General features: G+C 44.1%; 1 protein-coding gene across 25 annotated transcripts in view; it reads right to left on the bottom strand.

Moving 5' to 3' along the window:
* Positions 1 to 19,672, bottom strand: part of CENPC (centromere protein C) — a 295,773-nt gene that overhangs the window by 2,526 nt on the left and 273,575 nt on the right. For all 25 annotated transcript variants that reach the window (XM_075203541.1, XM_075203629.1, XM_075203558.1 and 22 more), the window contains 2 exons: positions 17,195 to 17,346; positions 6,524 to 6,614 (listed from right to left, as the gene is read on the bottom strand). In XM_075203541.1, the coding sequence (XP_075059642.1) occupies positions 6,524 to 6,614; positions 17,195 to 17,346 (243 nt within the window). The remainder of the gene's footprint in view (positions 1 to 6,523; positions 6,615 to 17,194; positions 17,347 to 19,672) is intronic.

Genomic DNA, 19,672 nt, shown 5'->3' with positions numbered 1-19,672 from the left:
TGCTTGGAATTTGTCAGAATTTGTGGGTTTTTATTTGTCCACCCGCCTCTTGAGGATTGACCACAAGTTCTCAATGGGATTAAGGTCTGGGGAGCTTCCTGGCCATGGACCCAAGACTTTGATGTTTTGATCCCCGAGCCACTTAGTTATCACTTTTGCCTTATGGCAAGGTGCTCCATCATGCTGGAAAAGGCATGGTTTGTCAGCAAACTGTTCTTGAATGGTTGGGAAAAGTTGGTCCCTTTTGCTTCTGGCGCAGCTACTGAAAGAAGAGTACTCTCCCCCCCTGTGGCCTGAGCAATGAATTTGTCCAAAGGAGAACCAAACAAAGCTGCTTGGAATCAGCATCCGCTTCCCAAGATCATAACCATTATGTGCGCCTAGCTGCCACTGTTAAGCAAGGTTTTTGACAACCCCTGAACCGCATCCCCTTAAAACTCAGCAGTATCTTTAATATGATCTGTCAGAGGAGCCAACTCAGTTCTAGCTACGCCAGGCTGAATTCTTGAACGAAGGGTAGTGGTCCATTTTTCAACAGCTTTACCGACCCAAGCCGCTGCCATCACCGGGCAAAATCGCTTCACATTTTTTGTCAGTACTGTCTTTAAGCGACGCATCATTCGGCGATGGAAAAACAGTAGACTTCGCCAAGTGTGCAATAGGAGCATCGATACTGGGATGAGACTCCCATGATCCTACCTCCGAATCAGGAAAGAGGGTAGAAAGGTTTGTATCATCTGGGAATCTGGAATTTATTATCGGGCATAAGTCTGGCTTCGCCCCAAATTTCCAACAATTGTGCAGAAGAAGGGAAGAAAAACGTTATTTTCTTTGCCCTTTTAAACATGGAGGTCTGTAAAACAGATTGTTCCCTATACGATATGTTAGGAACCTGTCGCACTGCCAGGATAAGGTCCTCAATGCCCTGTCTATTGGACATATCCGCCTCATCTGTGGGTAAGTCCTCATAGTCAGAATCTTCTAGAACATCACCATCTCTCAATTCGGATGGATCCGTGTCCGTATCTACTAACTCCTGGGCAAAAGGCAGACCCAAGCATTTACGCCTTCCACCTGCCATACTAGAATGGAACAATTCTTAAAAGGGAATTAGACACTCTGGTCAACCCCTGCACAGACCTTTCCAAACTACTCACCCAAACAGGCTCCTGGGAGACCCCTGGACCACCCTGCAGCAAAGTGTCCCGTAGGAATGGCGTCTGATGACTGCGTACCCGAAGATAAGGAAAAGGAATCAGTACCTACCGCACCCAGGCGTGTGTAGAACATTACAGGGACAGCCTAAGATTTGGCCCCGGTCCCCCTTTCTGACATATTGCAAAACAGAAAGATAAATGAGAGACACTGTAGAACTATCTTATAACAAAGAAGAACTGTGCAGTATATGGTAAACTGAAACACTATAGAAATACACAATAATACAGTGCTTCAGCTAAGACTAGAACTAGAAGTGTTCTGCAATGTACCCCCACAGGATGTACAACATATAGAAATCTCAAACATTGAAACAGATTGAAGTAAAAGCAAAGCCATTCTATATCTACTGGTTTTCAATCCCCAGGGATGTGTCTGCGCCTGAGTGTCCTGCAGGCTGAGTGGGAAATGGCTGATAAGCTTGCCAGAGCCCTCGTAAAAAACAGGTGAGTTAATTATTACTTAACCACACCCTCTTAACTCACCTGCACAAAATCAGCAAAAAACATACATTTGTAACTGCAGATAAAAACACATATCAGACCATGGTGGGGACTGAACTCCAGCTCCCCACAAGCATAATATGACTCACTACCTGTTTGCTCCTCCAAATACCGGCTGACAGTCTGGGCAACTGAACCGCAAGCAGCTCCGCCTCCACAGCAGTCTCGAGTGATGGAGCATGCTGCCGCATCGCCTTCATGGAAGCGGCTGGGTCCTGGACACTACTGGAGTGCCAGGTGACCCTTTTCCCGGGAGCACTACATAAATCAGGAGAGTGGCACTAAAGCGCCTGTCAGGCGCCGTCCCGCACTCCTACCTGGTGGCGGGACGGACTCCTTCTCTGCACTCGTCCCGTCGTCACTTACGCCCGGCAGACAGGATGTTCGGGCGCATGCGCCCGAACAGCGTGTCTCCGTTGCTAGGCAACGGAGACACTTAGGGCCGCTTCCTGTCCTCCTCTCCCACCAATGATTGGGGATTTCTGTCTATATAAGCCTGGTCTTATATATCTAGTCTGCTAGTCCCTCTCTTGGATCCGTTGTTACACATATATCTTGTATATTCCCAATTGCTTCTCCGGATTCTGACCCTTGCCTGCCTGACCACTCTCTCGGATTACCCCTGGTTCCAATATTGACCTCCCGGCTCTGACCCCTGGCTTCCTGACTTCTCTCCTGCTTGACTCCTTGGTACCTTCATTGCCCGCACGATATTGACCCTGGATTGACGACTACGCTTGTTCATTTAACCTCGCTGGTAGCTACCTGGGAGTGCCGCGACTGACACGTCTCAGCGGCTAAGTCTAAAACTCCTTGCGGGGTTCCCTGGTGAAGCGTGGTTAGACTCCGCGCCTCCTTGGGTAGCAGCGCAAATACCAGCAGGTAAGGCCTTCCGATTACTTTGCTTGTGACAGCGCCTCAGGTGCTCTCCCTGAAGTAGCTGCGGCGGTCACCTTGTGATCGCCGCAGAGAAATCCTAGCTATCTGTAAAAAACACAAAAAAATCTCTAGGACTAAACTTAAAGTGCCCTACTCCGTAGGCACTAAGAAAAAAACTGAGCTCTTCCTGTGGAGGGGGCATAGAGGGGAGCACACTAAACAAGTTTTTTGTGCCAATCCTCCCACAGCGCCCCCTATATCCTACGGTGAGCAGTGTCCCCCAACTAGTGTAAAAGAGAAATGTTGTTTTTGGGATAAAGGTCATTGTCATGGCAAAGAGGGACTATATTAATTGCAATTCATCTGATGACTCTTCATGACATTCTGGAGTATATGCAAAGTGCCATCAAAAATAATAATGGAGTCATTTTCAAAACTTTTGGCCATGAAAGTAAGGCCTCATTAATTTGCTCTGCCCATTTTTCTACTGCTTTATTTACTGTAGCAGCCACTATAAACAGATCTGAGGGCTAGACCTGCAACAACAAAAAGCTATTTTAAAACCCCTTCACATTTACATTCTGTGCTGTGGGTATTAAATTCAGAATAGGAACAAAGGTGGATTTAGCAAGACTGGCAATAGGGGCATCCATTCTAGGTGTAATCTCCCATTTACCCATATCTTCTTCCGAGAAGGGGTAGTTGGACTGAAACCTCTGCGGAAACTCCTATCTGGTTTCTGCAAGCCTCACTCAAGAGTTCTGTAAACTGTAGGGAGGATAGAAAGGAGACTGTGCCTATTTTTCTTTTAACACAAGGAAACACATGTTCCTCTAGAACCTGAATATTGTAATCTTATCAAATCGCTAACCCCAGCTCCTTCACAACTTGGCTGCTAGAGGAGGCATCCTCCCATCCTGTCTGAGTCACTTGGAACCTCACCTTTCTCATGAGAGAATGGTTTTGATTTGTAGTTCCCTTATAAGGCAACTAGGCATTTGGAACATATGAAATGCATAACAGATTTTCCCCCCAGCAATTTTGGATCTGGATATAGTCCCCTTTACTGACATTATCAAGAGAGAGAACCAAACAGTAGAACACAATCTAGGAAAAGAGTTAATAAATATAAAAATTATGTATATCTAGATATATACCTTACAATAGCGCAAAACAATTTCTAGAGCGCTATTGCAGAGCCACACCCCCAGAGTGTAACATCAGTACTCCATGTAAATTAGCAACAAGTGACCAGCGACAAAACACACTGGCTAAATTAAGTCAGTTGTCAATATTAACACAACCATATAAACATTGTGAAAGGAGAGCACAAACATACACCACACAGGCACTAATAATAAACTGGATAAATCAAATACTCAGATGCAAAACATCTCATATGTTCAGAGAAAAAGAGGAGCTCATAGCTCTACAAATTATATGAGTAGCCCGAGAGTTCTGGTGTGCTTTCCAGTCGGCAATCGTTCTTCCTCTGCTGAGCCACTGTCAGTCTCTACATTGGCTGCCTGTTTTTCAATGAATCAAATATAAAATTCTTCTACTAACATACAAGGCCATCAACAAAAATGCATCGACATACATCTCCTCACTTGTTTCGAAATATCTCTAAACTACACACCTCCGTTCTGCACAAGATCTGCGTCTCTCTTCCACTCTCATCACATCCTCCCATTCTTGGTTACATAACTTTGTTCGGGCTGAACCCACTTTGTGGATTTACATCCCTTGCACAATAAGACTTTCCTCTAGTCTTCAAGCTTTCTCTGAAAACCCACCTCTTCAGACAAGCTTATAATATTCCTCAACCACTCTATTAATGTCCCTAGGTTATCTTATTACCACCATCTACAGTGCTTACACAAAACAACAACCCTCTGAACAACATAGTTGTGTGACTGAACATACAGCCCACTTTTTTCCCTTTTCATTTTAGCTGGACAAATATGCAATATGATGCAGCACTTACCATTGTGTACCAAACCATTGTCCCATAGATTCTAAGCTTGCGAGAAGGGCCCTCTTACCTTTCTGCATGTATTACCCAATATTGATTTATTATTGTTTGCTCCCAATTGGAAAGTGGTCCGGAAACTGCTGGCAGCGTCGGACTGGCTCAGCGGACTACCGGTTAAACCACCGGTAGGCCCGGCTATTGTACGGCCACACCCCCTTTTACCCATGGGCGGAGCTTACCTGGAGGCCCCTCATGACGGTCCTCCGGCGTCCCCGCTGCTCAATTGCGATCTCAGCTGCGATAGCAATTGAAAGATGACTGGCTGTGTCAGCCAGTCATCTTTCAATTGCGATCGCAGCTGCGATCATGTGACCCGGGCCCCTCCCCCTGTCAGCTGATCTCCTACAGTCCAGCGGTTCACACTAGAAAAAGAAGAAGAGAAAAAACAAAGAAACAAAAAAAAACTTGCCCATCATCCAGTGCCGGATCCTCCTCCTCACTGACTGCCGGACGCGACGTCATCACGTCCGTCAGCCTCAGTGAGAAGCAGCAGCAGCAGAGAGGACGTCAGGAAAGAAGGTAAGTAAAGGAGAGTGAAGGGGACAGAGAGAGACACTGAATGGGGCACAGAGAGAGACACTGAAGGGGGACAGAGAGACACTGAAGGGTGCAGAGAGAGACACGCTGAAGGGGGCAGAGAGAGACGCATAGGGACAGAGAGAGATGGCGAAGAGGGGGACAGAGTAATATGGTGAAGAGGCGCAGTGACATGATGAAGGGGCACAATGTGATGGTGAAGAGGCGCAGTGATATGATGAAGGGGCACAATGTGATGGTGAAGGGGCCTAAATACATCTTACGTCATTTTGACCCAACTTGTTAAAAAACGAGACTACCCGGTAATTATTTTGCCTTAGGGGTGCCTTGGAAACATTATGGTGACCCTAAGGGAGCCTCGAACTGAGAAAGTTTGGGAACCACTGTCCTACACTCATTGACAGTACAGAACACACAATGTAGTAAGTAAACTCTACTCTTTAAAACGTTTGCTCTGTAACTCTGGGTGCTGTTGATTTAATGGCAGGGATGGTTGGCGTTTCTAAATGTACCCATTATTTTTTCCAAATAGGGCCCTCAACAGTCCAGGATCCAGACAAGCCGCAACTAAAGAAACCAGCAGCCACAGGTGGTAAAAGTGACAACAACAGGTAGGACAGTCTGTTAAATGTTCTGAGTCTAGTGCAGGCTTGGCTAACTTATGGTACTCCAGGTGTTGTGAAACTACAAGTCCCAGCATACCCTTACAGCAATAAGCTGTTATATATTGGCAAAGCATGCTTGGGCTTGTAGTTTCACAACACCTGGAGTACCACAGGTTAGCCAAGCCTGGTCTAGTGGGACAATCCCGTTTTTTGGTGACTGTTCTGCCTAATCTAAGGGGCAGGTCAAGACTGTGTATTCTTTATACACACACACTGCATTCTTTATATACTGAACTAAGGTGCTAGCTGTGCTTCGTGGACTAACCACTCGCCCTCTAGTGTCTGGCCCCGCCTCTATGATGGCTGACCACAACCCCTTTGCTGGACCCCTAGTGTTGCATTCCCCGGTGGGCCCTTCATGCCCCAGTCCGACACTGTCTGCTGGTGCTATATAAATAAATGATGATTTTATATATATATATATATATATATATATATATATATATATATATATGAGAGAGAGAGAGATGTGATCTCTGTACCTGGTATTGATCTTTTGTGCCTCCACCCTTATATTACACCTCTTATTTTTCACCTTACCTTATTTTGTACTCCACTAGTTCTCTTAAAATAATGTATAAAAATGTTGTTTTAGTTAACATTTTTTGCTACTTTGAGTGCTTTTTAAGATTTCCTGACATTAAACTTCACCTTTTTTTGTGTAACTGAATAAAGAAAAATACACTTACCTGGAGGAATGTAAAAAAAATCTCCAGATTTCAAAGTGTGATGTGACCGATGCAAAGTAAGTTTCACCAGACCACTGTCAATATAGTAACTCTACAAAAACAGAAGGGAAAAAAAACAGAAATATGGAAACTTTTTTTAAAGGATAATTTATAAATAACAAATAATATTTTAGCAATCCTCATTAATTTTATTGCAAATAAATTAGGACACAATAAAAAAAAGAGGATTTTTGTACTTACGTTAAATCCGTTTCTCTGATTCCGTCTGGGGGACACTGCTTACCATGGGGTTGTGGAGGGGAGCTCAGGAGTTGTCACCTAGCTAGTTAACTTTTAGCACTGCTGACAGACCCCTCCCCTTTACAATCCCCCTGCCTCTTCCTGTTCCTCTCAGTTAATTAAAAAGCCCTAAGGAGAAAAGGCCAATCAACCAAGAGCACACAGAAGAAAAGCAGAAGGGAGGGATCGCAGCGTCCCCCAGACGGAATCAGAGAAACGGATTTAACGTAAGTACAAAAATCCTCTTTTCTCTTTCATCCATTCTGGGGGACACTGCTTACCATGGGGATGTTCTAAAGCAGCCCCCTAAGGGTGGGACCACTCTGAAAGCACGGCCCGTAGAGCAGTACGGGGAAAATTTGCATTCGAAGACGCAAACACATTAAACTGATAGAACTTTGTAAAAGTATGGACAGAAGACCAGGTGGCTGTTCTGCACAGTTGGTCCGCAGAAACCCCATTTCTCGCTGCCCATGACGCCCCCACCGATCGGGTGGAATGGGCCGCAAGTCTCTCTAGCACAGGACAGTTAGCCTTGATATAGCCTGTGTAATTGTTATCCTAATCCATCTTGAAATTCACTGTTTAGAGGCTGGCCAGCCTCTGTGAGAATCCCTAAAGGACAAACAGAAAATCGGTACTCCGATTTTTGGAAAGCTCTCTTAACATAAATGCGGAGAGCCCTAACAAACATCTAATTTCTCCATATACACCTGATCAGACTGAATAGCTGTCCGAAAAACCGGAACCACAATTTCCTGGTTCAAATGAAAAGCTGAATACCCATCGGAACAAAGGAAGGGAGAGTTCTCAATATCACTCTGTCCTTGTGGAACACCAATTATGGTTGTCAAAAGGACACAGCTCCCAACTCTGAAACTCTACGAGCGGATGCAATAGTCAAGAAAAAACACCACCTTCCAGGTCAGAGACCTAAAATATGCTGAAAGTAAGGGTTCAAAAGAAGACCTTGTAAGCATATCAAGCAGCCGGTTAAGATCCCAATGTGCTGTAGGAGGAGTGTAAGGAGGCTGGATCTGTAATACTACCTGAAGAAACTTCCTGATGTCTGGCATATCCGGTGGAAGGAAACTGAAAGGGCAGATACCTATAGCTTTAAGGAACCTAAGCGGAGACCTGCCTCAAGATCATCCTGAAGAAAGGCTAGAAGTCGGAAAAGACAAAAAAGAGGACGTATGACAAGACCTATTTTCACTCCATCTGATATAGGCTCGCCAAATGCGATGATAGATGCGAACCGAAACAGGCTTACGAGTTCGTAGCAGAGGGTTCACTACACTGGGGAAGAAACCCCTAGCCCTCCAGAGCCTGGCTTCAACAGCCATGTAATTAAATTCAGGCAAGGTAAATCCTGGTGGTGAAAAGGACATTGAAGGAGAAGATCGTCTCGCAACGGGAGATGATGCTTTCGCTTTACCGCCATAGAGATTATGTCCGAGTACCACACTCGCCGCGGCCCTGCAGGTCCTATCAGAATTACTAGCAGAATGCCATGCCTCACTCGACTGAGTACTCGAGGGATCATGGGAATTGGGGGGGGGAGATATCTCAACCTGAAGTCCCCCGACATGGTCATTACGTCCGCTGCTACTGCCAAAGGTTCCCTGCCCCTGCGCCAAACCTGGGAACTCTTTTGTTGTGTCTGGAGGCCATGAGATCTATATCCGGTAGACCCCACCCCTTCCCCTGGCATCATCGCATTGCGACTGAGATAATTGGCCTCCTAGTTCTTTATTACTGGAATGAACACTGCCAAGATTGCTGGATCATATTGTACCGGCAAAGCGAACATCTGAGCTGATACCCGTGTTACAGCTGTGCTTCTGGTTCCTCATTGCCTGTTGACGTATGCCACAGCCGTGACATTGTCGGACTGAACTCTGACTGGATGATCCAGAAGAAGGGTTTGGGCCCCCCCAAAGAGCCAAAAGGAATTGCTTTCAACTCGAATGTGTTGATGGATAGGGAGTACTCCTGAGCTGAGCAAAGACCCTGGAGCCTGAGGTGAAGGGCTACCACCCCCCCCAACCTTTTAGGCTGGCATCTGTGGTGACTATGATCTTTGACCATAGAGCAAAAGACCTGCCCACCGACTTGTGTTTCGGAATCAGCCACCCCTGAAGCAACTTTCTCACATCCGGAGACAGAGAAATCTTCTGGCGGTCCAAATGTAGGTGGGATCCCAACCATTCTGTCAAGAGGTCCCACTGAAAACACTGGGAATGAGCAGAACCGAAGGGGATCGTCCCCAAGGAGGCCACCATCTTCCCTAGAAGACGCATGCACAAGTGAATTGAAGGAGTGGGAGAGGACAAGACATGAGATGTTATCCTCTGAACCGACCTGATTTTCTCTTCTGGCAGAAACACCCTCTGTTGTTTGGTGTCCATGATGAGTCCTAGGAAGATCATGCGTTGGCTCGGAACCACCCGGGATTTCTTTAAGTTTATTAACCACCCATGGCTCTCGAGAAAAGCTATGGTGAGGGACAAATGCTGTTGCAAGCAAACCTCCGAGGCGGATTTTATGAGAAGATCGTCTAAGTAGGCCACAACCTGAACTCCCACTGAGTGAAGACAAGTTGCCATAACAGACATGATCTTTGTGAAAACCCCTGGAGCCGTAGAGAGGCGAAGGGAAGAGCCCAAGTGAATCTCAAGAGAGACTGATGACCGCTCCAGATAAGAATGTGAAAGTATGCTTCTTTTATGACTATGGAAGCTATAAACTAATTGCTTTGCAATCCAAATATTACTGACCTCAGGGACTCCATCCGAAATTTGTCCACTGTTAAGTGCACATTGAGTTTCTTTAGATTTAGGATGGGTTAAAAGGAACCGTCCAGCTTCCTGACAAGAAAATATTTAAATAAAACCTTTCCCTTTCTGGTTTTCTGGGACTCTGCAAATAATTTCTTGCTGAAAGAAGAGAGGCGACACAACTCTATATTGCCTGTCTTCTCTGAGGATCTAGGGTAGCGGGGTTACAAGAACGTTGTGGAACAGGATTCAAAAGATCTATCATTTACCCCCTAGTTATAATGCCCCGAATCCAAGGGTCCTGAGAGGACGCTGTCCATTGTTAGGACCTACCTCTGTCTGAGAAGCCTCTAGAATTTGTTTGTTGTCTGTCCCTGGATGACTGGCCCCTAGGAAGGAGGTCCCCCGAAAGGACTGCCTCAAGGAGCTGAAACACGTGGGGCGGCTCTGCCTACGTTCACTGGCAAAAAGTTGTCTTTGCCACCCTTTGCCTGAGAATGATACTGTTTAATTTCGGACCGAACAAACCAGATGGTGAAAAAGGAATGGTTTCTAGGGATTTTCCAGATTTCCAAACAGCCTCCCAGGATTTCAGCCATAAGGTTTTTGTTGCTGAAATTGCCGAAGCTTGAATAGAGAAAAAAACAGATGCTGTGTTCTGAGCTGCCTCATAAGGATAACCAGATGTCTCTTTTAAATGTAAACCGAGGGAAAGGAATTCTGAAAGGCCTCAGCCAGCTGCTCTGCCCATGTTTCCATGGCTCTAGCGAACCAAGGGGAAGCAAATGTGGGTCTTTATGAAGAACCCGCTGCTACAAAATTAGACTTTAGCTGAGATTCAATTTTGCGTACAGTGGTGTCCTGCATAGTTGCAGTGCCCAGGACCAGCAGGATAGTGTGGCGGGCCAACGGGCTATAGGAGTATCCACCTTAGGGATTCCTTTCCAGCAAGCCAGATCCTCTTCTTGTAATGGATCTACATAGGAGAATCTTTTTGGTATAGAAAACTTTTAATCAGGTTGTTTCTATATTCCCTCAGTAATATCTCTCCATTCCACCAAAGGAGGAAAACGAATAACCTTTCTTCTGGCTTTTTTAAAGAAACTTTTATTTATAGGACTAGGATCCTCTGCCTTTGGGAGGTCCAAGGCCTGCCTCACCGCTAATACCAAATCATCAATGGCCTGATATCTGGTGGTTTCTTCCTGATTAGATACGTGAACCTGGTCAGGATCAAGATTTGCTTCCCCTTCTTCAGAAAAGGATTAGTGGACCTAAACCGCTTTCTTTTACTAGGGCCCAAATATGGGGATTCAAGTAACTGGTTTAGCATGTCTAAACCCTTTATTAATGATGAGAAGGATGCTTGGTTCTGCCGAGACAGGGGTCTGATCCGTTATCAAAGAAGAAGGGCCTGCTATAGCCCTTCCAGTAGAAGCAGCAGGACCCCACCACAGTCGTGACAACATTTTGCAATACAGAAGAAAGCGCTGCCGAGCTTGTCAATAACTAAGGAGATTTAGTGAGAAGCTGGGGTAAAGAGGAAACTGACTGTGTAAAGCCACCCAGGCCGGTTCCTCCGACAGAGAGGCTAAAATCTGCTGTGTTTGCGCATATGGGGGGCCCCCTTCGCAATCAGAAGACAGCGCCAACGGGTCCCTCTGCCCATATGGTAATTTAACCTCACCTCTATAACAACAGGTTAAATATTTTTCAATAGGACCTTTTCCTTTATCTAACATTTTACAAAGGAAAGAATCAGCAAGCACACCAGACTTGAGGGAGACAGAGAAAAACAAGTAATCAACTAATCTACAATAAAAGTTGCACTTGTCTCTTTAAATAAACAATGTGATTTTAGGCAAGTAAAGAGTACAATAATATTACCCCTACTAGCCCCATTTTGTCAGTAAATATACAGTTTTTATAAATGCTTAATAAAAATAGAATACTTAGCCAAAAGGTGAAACACAGGAGAGAAGTCCATCAGCAATGTCCTGATGCCTGCTCCCACAAGGCTGTCTCTGTTCCCGGGCTTCTTTTTAGTTCCAGAAGACTGGAATACTGCCAATAAATTGAAGAGCAGGGGAGCTCTATATAATTTTAGCTCCCCCTCTTCCGATATTCTGTCTCCATTTTTTTTTTATAGAAAAATAAATAATTAGCAGAGTAATGCAGACCTCGAAAAGATTGAGGTCTCCTGCAGTGGTTGGCCCCCTTCTATTTCTGAGGGGGGGATCTTGGTCTGCCCCCTTCATACCTTCCCGGGCTTCTGTCTCATGCCTGCCTGGGTCTTTCCAAAATGGCCGCCGGCTGATGCTCCGATAACCGTCTCTATGCCTGCAGTGGCAGCACCGGTTGTCGGGGAGGCTGAGAGTGACAGAGGTCTGAAGAGACCGCTTGTCACTCTGATGTAAGCCCTGCAAAAAAACTCGGCTCTCATCAGACAGAGCAGGGTCTATGCTGCGGTCTTTTGGGAGTGTGCTCTCTATGATAGAACACACTCCCAAGTCTGCTGTCAAAATAAAAGTGTCTAAAGTAAAAATTAAAAGTTAAATACCTGAAAAAATAAATAAATTAATAATTTCACTAGCAAAAAATTTACAGCCCAACTCCTTTGGGCACTTAGAAAAAACTGAGAGGAACAGGAAGAGGCAGGGGGATTGTAGAGGGGAGCAGTGCTAAAAGTTAACTAGCTAGGTGCCAACTCCTGAGCTCCCCTCCACAACCCCATGGTAAGCAGTTTCCCCCAGACTGGATGAAAGAGAAAGATTTTATATTCACATTCAATCTATTTCTCTGAGTCCATCTGGGGGACACTGTTTACCATGCGGTTGTATGAGGGAACAAGGAGTAGTCACTCAGTTTACTTGCTGTCGACAGGCTATATTCCCTTCTGCAATCCCGTGTGAACTTCAGTGTGTAATACAAAAGCCTCAAGGAAAGGGACTCAACACAAAAAGAATAAAAAGACAGAAAAATAGAAGTGAGGGAAATCAGTGTCTCCCAGATGGACTCAAGAGGTATGGATTTAACGAGAGCATAAAATTCTCTTCTCTCTTCCTTCCCCTCGGGGAGAACTGCTTAGCACTGGGCCATACTAAACAAATCCCCTAAGGGAAGGACCGTGCTAACAGACTGTCCTACAACCATGTGGACAGAGAATCAGTTGGCCGCCTGGCAAAGCTGATCCTGAGACCCCGTTATGCGAAGCCGAAGAAGCCCCGCCACGCGGTTGGAATGGGCGAAAATACGGCTAGGCGCAGGCTGATCGGAAAGAACATAAACCTGCTTAATGGTGGAACACAATCTCCTGAAGCCACCTTTGGCTGAAAAGATGGAACTGTACTAAACACAGCCCTGTCGCTCCATTTAGGGCTCAAAACGCCCTACAAGGAGCGAGACTAGAGCCCCTCCAGTGTTAGAAAGGTGTAAACTATCTTACCCCGCCTTCTCTACAGGAGAAGTCTGGAGGGCCAAGGGAGAGCCAAGAATAGTCTCTCCACTATCTTCTGGCCGATGACTTCTGTTGAAGAAAGCAAAACGACAGCCTGACTTTCCAATCAAGATAACTCTATGAAAAAGAAACTAAAGGGGGACGACCCTAGAGGAACAACTATGTGCCCTGTAATGATCTCTCCCCCACCTCTAGTCCTGGGAGGACACTGTCCCAAAAATTCTGATCCACAGCCGGGCGCCTCCATACCCCTGTGGACATGGAAAGGGGAAGTGTTTCGTCAGGCTGCCGGTTTATCCAGGAGAATGAGTACTGTATGAATTGTAGAGAATTGTACTCTAACCATGGGAATGATCTCTGGCTACAGAGGCACTGCCCCTCAAGGTCTAGTCCATTGTCAATGGGACACCAGAAGGAGTTGGAGAAAATACCCAAACCTTGGAACCCAATAATGTTTAGGGGCACTCACTGGAAGGAAAGGAATCTTACCTCCTGTGGCCGGACAGAAAATATTATCTAATTCTGGGCCAAAGACGACTGAACACGAACAGGGAAGAGACTCCAGAGAATTCTTTACTCTGACTTGGACTCCCAAAAACCCAGCCATAGAGTTGTGTGGAAGTAGAGAAAGGAGAAACAAAGGATGCGTCATGAGCAGACTCGCACAGGTAAACCAAGGCTCCGTTAAATGTAGAGTCAGAGGAAGAAGGTCCGAGCCTTGCAACCCTTAATACGGTATTATTGCGCGTAAATACGGTAATTTACTCACTGGATTTCAGCTCGCGGCTCTGAAATCCAGCGAGATATTACCGTATTAACGATAATATTTTTCGAGCGCGGGCTTTGCGGCGATCCCGCCGTCAATTGAATATGACCCTAAGATTATTACTTTGGAGTGCTGACTGCAAGAGGCTGCTGGAGGGTACTGGCTATCATTTACCCTGTATCTTGTGAATGTCTTGTGGTGTTTTGCTGTCATAATAAAGCCTTATTTTGGATTTACTCTGGACTACCCGAGTAAGTTGAATCCCAGGGAGGGTAACTGCCATCCCAGGTAAGGGTGGTATCCTAACAACTTTCCCCCCAGTCCCATCAGTGTAGAAAGCTTCCTCAGCTGTGTTTTCCAAGTAGGAATAAACCATATGATAGAAACAAGCAGGGAGTCTTGTTCCTTTACAATCACTCCCTCCCCTCTCTGGCAGACTAAGCACACTGGGCAATTACTGGCTTCTATTTACATAACCCCGCTGGCCTGTATTTGTAGCTATCTGTTATCTTACATAGCAGTTGCTTTGTTCTAATTAGAGCCAAGTCTCCTCTCTAAACTAGGAGGGGACTTGGTATGATCCAAAATTGTGCCCGGCACACAGAGACGTGGCGCTTACTGTACGCTGGCAGCGCTGGTGTATGCATACCCCAGAAGAACAAAAGATCCCCTTCCTAAACGGCTGTTACCAGACATTATCCTTGCAGAAGCCTCCTTATGTTCGCTGCTGCTGTGCTCTGGTTCCAACTGCATAAGATGTGTATGTGCTGCCCTGTAGCACATACACCTTCTAAAAGGTACAAATTGTTGTTTAAAACAAAAACAAAAAACTTACCGGCATACACAGAAAAACTGAAAGCAGCTAACCAGAGGACCTCTCCTCTGGCGCTCAAACACACACTGAAGTTCAAAGGGGTTGCTTGTCAGCAGCAAGTTAACTCTTTGAGTGCCTACTCCTTGTTCCCTCATACAACCCCATGGTAAGCAGTGTCCCCCAGGTGGAAGGAAGGGAAATTTAAAATTAATTAAGTCAAGAGGACAATCTTTTGATAAAAGCACAATGTACCTGTGTCTTAACTTAAGAGATAAATTAAGTAAGTAAAGCAGTTTTATAGATTACAGCGGAACAAAATAAACTCGGAAAACAACATTTTGACTTTCAGAGTAAGTTTTGTGAGTAGGGCTGTTATTGTGCCAAGTTTGGGGACGTTGACAATGCGCATTATTATGCATGTTCAGACAAATAATGCATTCCATCAATTGTTGTTTTGTTGGATGTTTTTCTTCAAATACAGCAGAACAGTATAAGCTTGTGACTTCTCTTATGAATATCAGATATGGATTTGACACATTTGCCGTTATAGCTTATAAAAGACTGCCTCACTGTACAGGACGGGAAAGAGTGTGTAATTAAAAGGATCCATTTAGATTTATTTTTTTTAAAAAAAGAAAAAGTAATCTCTGATCAGTTAAAACCCAAATCTGGTTCTGTGTTGCATTTCCAGAAAAGATCTAATAAACATTAAGGAAAATATCTAATAAACATTAAGGGGCAGATTCAATCGACAGCGTTACTCTATAGAGTAACGCGACTTGTGCACTATTACCGATACTATGGTAATAGTGCGCATGATTACCGTTAGTATGGTAATATCAACGCTGATTTTTCATCACAGGTCTGTGAGCAGAAATCGGAGTTAAAATTACCGTACTCAGGGTAATAGTGCGCAGGCCACGTTACTCTAATCTACCCCTACAACTTCTCTTTATAAGGTGTAAAACAATGTTTCCCAAAGTTGTCTTCAATCTCCCCAAACAGGTCATGTTTTGAGGATTTCTTTAATAATCATTGTGACAGGATGGACCGCCTATGCCACCCTGTCTGTTGTTGCTGGGAACCGGCTGGGCTTACTTTGCCAGCGTTTCCTTTCGTTATCCAAAAAGCGCCCTCTTGCCGCAGTAGGAGGGGCTTACACGAGCTGCCACCACTGGACTTCTTACCGGCATCCAGTACCGGGTTTCTTCTGGGTCACTGACGCTGCTAGCGTATCTTGTTGCTGGTGTACCTGGCTGGTAACTCCGGACCTCTTACTATGGATCCGGGTTGCTGTGAATGAATCCCCCCTAGCCTATCACACCAGGGCTGCTGGGTAGCGGCAGAGCGTTGGTACTGGAATAGTTTGGGTCCAAACCGCAGACAGCCGGAGAACGGATTAGATTTTAGGGTCTAATCTGTAGATCACAGGAAAACAGCAATATTGAAGATGATTCCAAGCAGGTCTTTGAAGCAAGATGATTTATTTGCTCACACACAATGGTGGAAGGTTCCAGTGTGATCAGGTCAGATGACAATTCAGAAGAACACTAACATGCTCACAGAGCTCATCTTTTATACAGTTGAGAAATAGTCTATTTTTAGAAACTGGATATACTCTATTGACACAAACATGAATTTACATGCATTTCAAGGCTAACAAAATGTACACTCATCTATGAAATTCACTCTGGCAAAAGGACACACAGTAATGACCCCCTGCTGGGCCGTTGGCCAGAGCAAGCCTGACACTTCATCACAAAACTTCATTAGCCATTCCTGCTATCAGACTTCCTTCCACATATGCCTAATTGGAGGTTCCCACTAGCAACCTTACAAATACTAAACAATGACACTTCCATACTAAATACATCCCAATACACACAAGACCTCCATCCACAAAGGCCTATTGTATCAGATATATGCATCAGAAATAAGGCATATCCTTTGGTTAGGTGAAAACAGGAAAAAACAGTTTCTAGCCTGGTCTCAGAAATAACAATTTCCTATATCACAATATACACAACATCAAAAATACTGGCATTGCCATACATAAATAAGTGCCCCGTGCTATTAGCTTTAAATAAATTTTTACCAAAAGTTATTTAATAGTGATCCAGTCACAATCAGATACAGCGGAGTATATCCATTTGGCTGGGTAATAATTTTCCCACCTGTTTTCTAAGACAGTAATACACAAGTCATGAGCTTGTTGGGGATCCTTGAGGCCTGGAGTTGGGAAATACTGCTTTAAACAAATATTAGATTGGCTCAAAATCTACATTTTGCTGTCAGGACACTCTTCAGTTTTAAAGTGTCAATTAATTGCACATCACACTTTAATCTTTGTCTTTCCACTGGATTTAGACAGTTTTATTTTTAGACCTAACAAGTGAAAAAACAATACTATGTGAGAAACAATATGGTGGATTACCACTTTTTCATGTTGTTACTTTCCCAGTAACACAGTAAATCACATTTAAAAGTGTGAAAAATTACATAGCAGATATTATCACTCTTTTCCAGATACAGGAATTATTCGTAATGTGGCATTTCCTGATATCTATATACTTACAATTATTTTAAACAAGGAAACCGACCCCGCATTTTTCATCAGAGGACCAATTTTTAACTTTCCAGAGGAAAAAACACTGTTGTTAAAACTTCTCCACATTTGAAAGGATTCATTCCCGCTAAAAACACCTTTTTCGCCATATCTGATACAATCTGTTATAAACAAACAAAAATGACCATATCAAATTTAAGCACATGAAAATTATTGATAATGTGACAAAGAATTCAGGTTTTTACAGTAAAGCACCATATATGGAATAGGTCAGTTGAAACACATGGGAGGAAGCATGCAAAGAGAATAATGTATATATGCGATATCATAACTTGTATGGCAATGCATTTAACGAATGATGAACTGATTTGCAGCATGAACACACTACACTAGCTACGCTGGAGATTCCTTCAACCTTTTCTAAACGCAAACCTCCTGCAATTTTACTCTCCATGTCTGTACTTATATTCTATACTGCTATGGAGAAATTTATTTTGAATTTAAACTAAGCACTTAAGTTTTTCTATCTCCATGCTATAACTCATTGAGAGACAACAGCAGCAAAATTATTCCTACTTTGGAAACCCTTATGAAATACTTTTAAATTAAAATAATTTCCCTTTAGTTACAGGATACTCTCCAAATTTCACCTTTCAAATTGAATCGATCCCACAATCCACAAATCTATTACATTTTTCAATACTGGGAGGTAAAAAGCTTGATTTTCCATTAAAACACTACATAAGGATCTAAATTCAGGGTTCTGGCTGCTCCAAACTTACTTGCTGCAAGTTTCTTCATCAGGTCCTTAATGGACCTGATTGCACCTTTGCACACATAACCTATGGTAAAGATTGAGTAAAAATTGAATCTGAGAATGCATGTCTTTAACCTTAGCATCAAGTCTGCCACCTTTGTGTTGATATTTATATGACACAAACTTAATACCTGGTTTTCCACTTCTCATTTACCAAGCTTTCTTTTTCATCACTCATTTCTATACAAATATTGAATTATAGTACAAAACATGACCTACAATTATACAAAACCACATTGATGCATGGTTGGGACCTAATGACATCTTTTGTTTTAAACAACTTCCTGCTATGATGTAGATAGTGTCAAAGAAATTTAGTTATTTACCTCTATCGGAGCTGCATGTACGTTTAACCACTGGCCCTAAAAGTAAGCTTTTTAAAAAATTATCTGGACCATGTTCCTTATTAGCAAAAATAGGAGTTTTGTACGCACCATAAAATTTCTTTCTCGTAGTCCATTGGGGGACACTGCGAAACATAGCTGGTGGTCCTGGGAGTCAGGCACTTAAACAGTTAAATCTGTGAGTGTAGCTCCACCCCTGCTATGCCCCTCCCACAGGAAAAGAACTCAGTTTATGTCTAACAAAGCCCAAAGGATGCTCAAAGCAAGTCAACCAACACAACACAACATAATCAAACCCGTAAAACTTTCAGAGCAAGGGTGGGCACGCAGTGTCTCCCAATGGACTACGAGAAAGAGATTTTACGGCGAGTACTAAAATCCTATTTTCTCTTACGTACTATCGGGGGACACTGCGAAACATAGAGGTCATACCCCCTAAGGGACGGACTGCTCTGATACAGCTGCACACAAAACTTAAGAGCCAAAGCAAGCATCCTGAGATGCAAAACCCTGTAGTCTGTAAGATTTTACAAAAGTGTGGACGGAAGACCACGTAGCTGCCCTGCACAGCTGTTCAGCTGAAAGCCCATGATGCGCCGCCCAAAAGGCACCTACCGCCCTGGTTGAGTGAGCAGACAAACTGTCTGGCACCAGCCTAGCTGCCTTTGTATAAGCCAATTTGATGGTGGAAGTGATCCAATGGGCTAAAGAAACCTTGGAGGCAGGCCAACCACGTCTGTGTGCATCATACAACACAAAAAGGTGTGTGGTTTTGTGCAAACCCGCAGTGAGGGCAATGTAACACTTAAGAGCCCTAACAACAACAAGGACTGATCTAAAGACCTAGACTTCGGAAAAAAAGAAGGAACTACTATTTCTTAATTCAAGTGAAAACGAGAAACAACTTTAGAAACAAAGCATGGCTTGGTATGAAGCACTGCCTGATTCTCATGAAAAACAAGGAAGGGGGAAACACAAGACAAAGCCCCCAACTCGGACACTCGCCATGCAGAAGACACTGCAAGCAGAAATGCCACCTTCCAAGTGAGATACCGAAGGTCTGTCGAATCTAAAGGTTCAAATGGTTGTTCCACCGGATGTACAAACGGAGGAAGAATGTGAAGCGCTCCCTGTAGGAAAGTGTGAACTTCTGGCAAAAGAGCCAACTTGCACTTGAAGTAAAAAGACAGGGCGGAAACTCGAAACTTCAAGGAGGCCAACGTAATTCTGTGTCTAAACCTGCCTGAAAGAAGGCTAGTAACCTGGAAAGGTTAAACCGTGACGTGTGAAATTTTTGAATTTCACACCAAAGAACACAAGTCTTCT

Source organism: Mixophyes fleayi, chromosome 1 (genome assembly GCF_038048845.1).
Source record: "Mixophyes fleayi isolate aMixFle1 chromosome 1, aMixFle1.hap1, whole genome shotgun sequence".
Taxonomy (NCBI): domain Eukaryota; kingdom Metazoa; phylum Chordata; class Amphibia; order Anura; family Limnodynastidae; genus Mixophyes; species Mixophyes fleayi.
The sequence above is the reverse complement of the archived record's forward strand: the minus strand, read 5'-3'. Positions and strand labels throughout refer to the sequence as shown.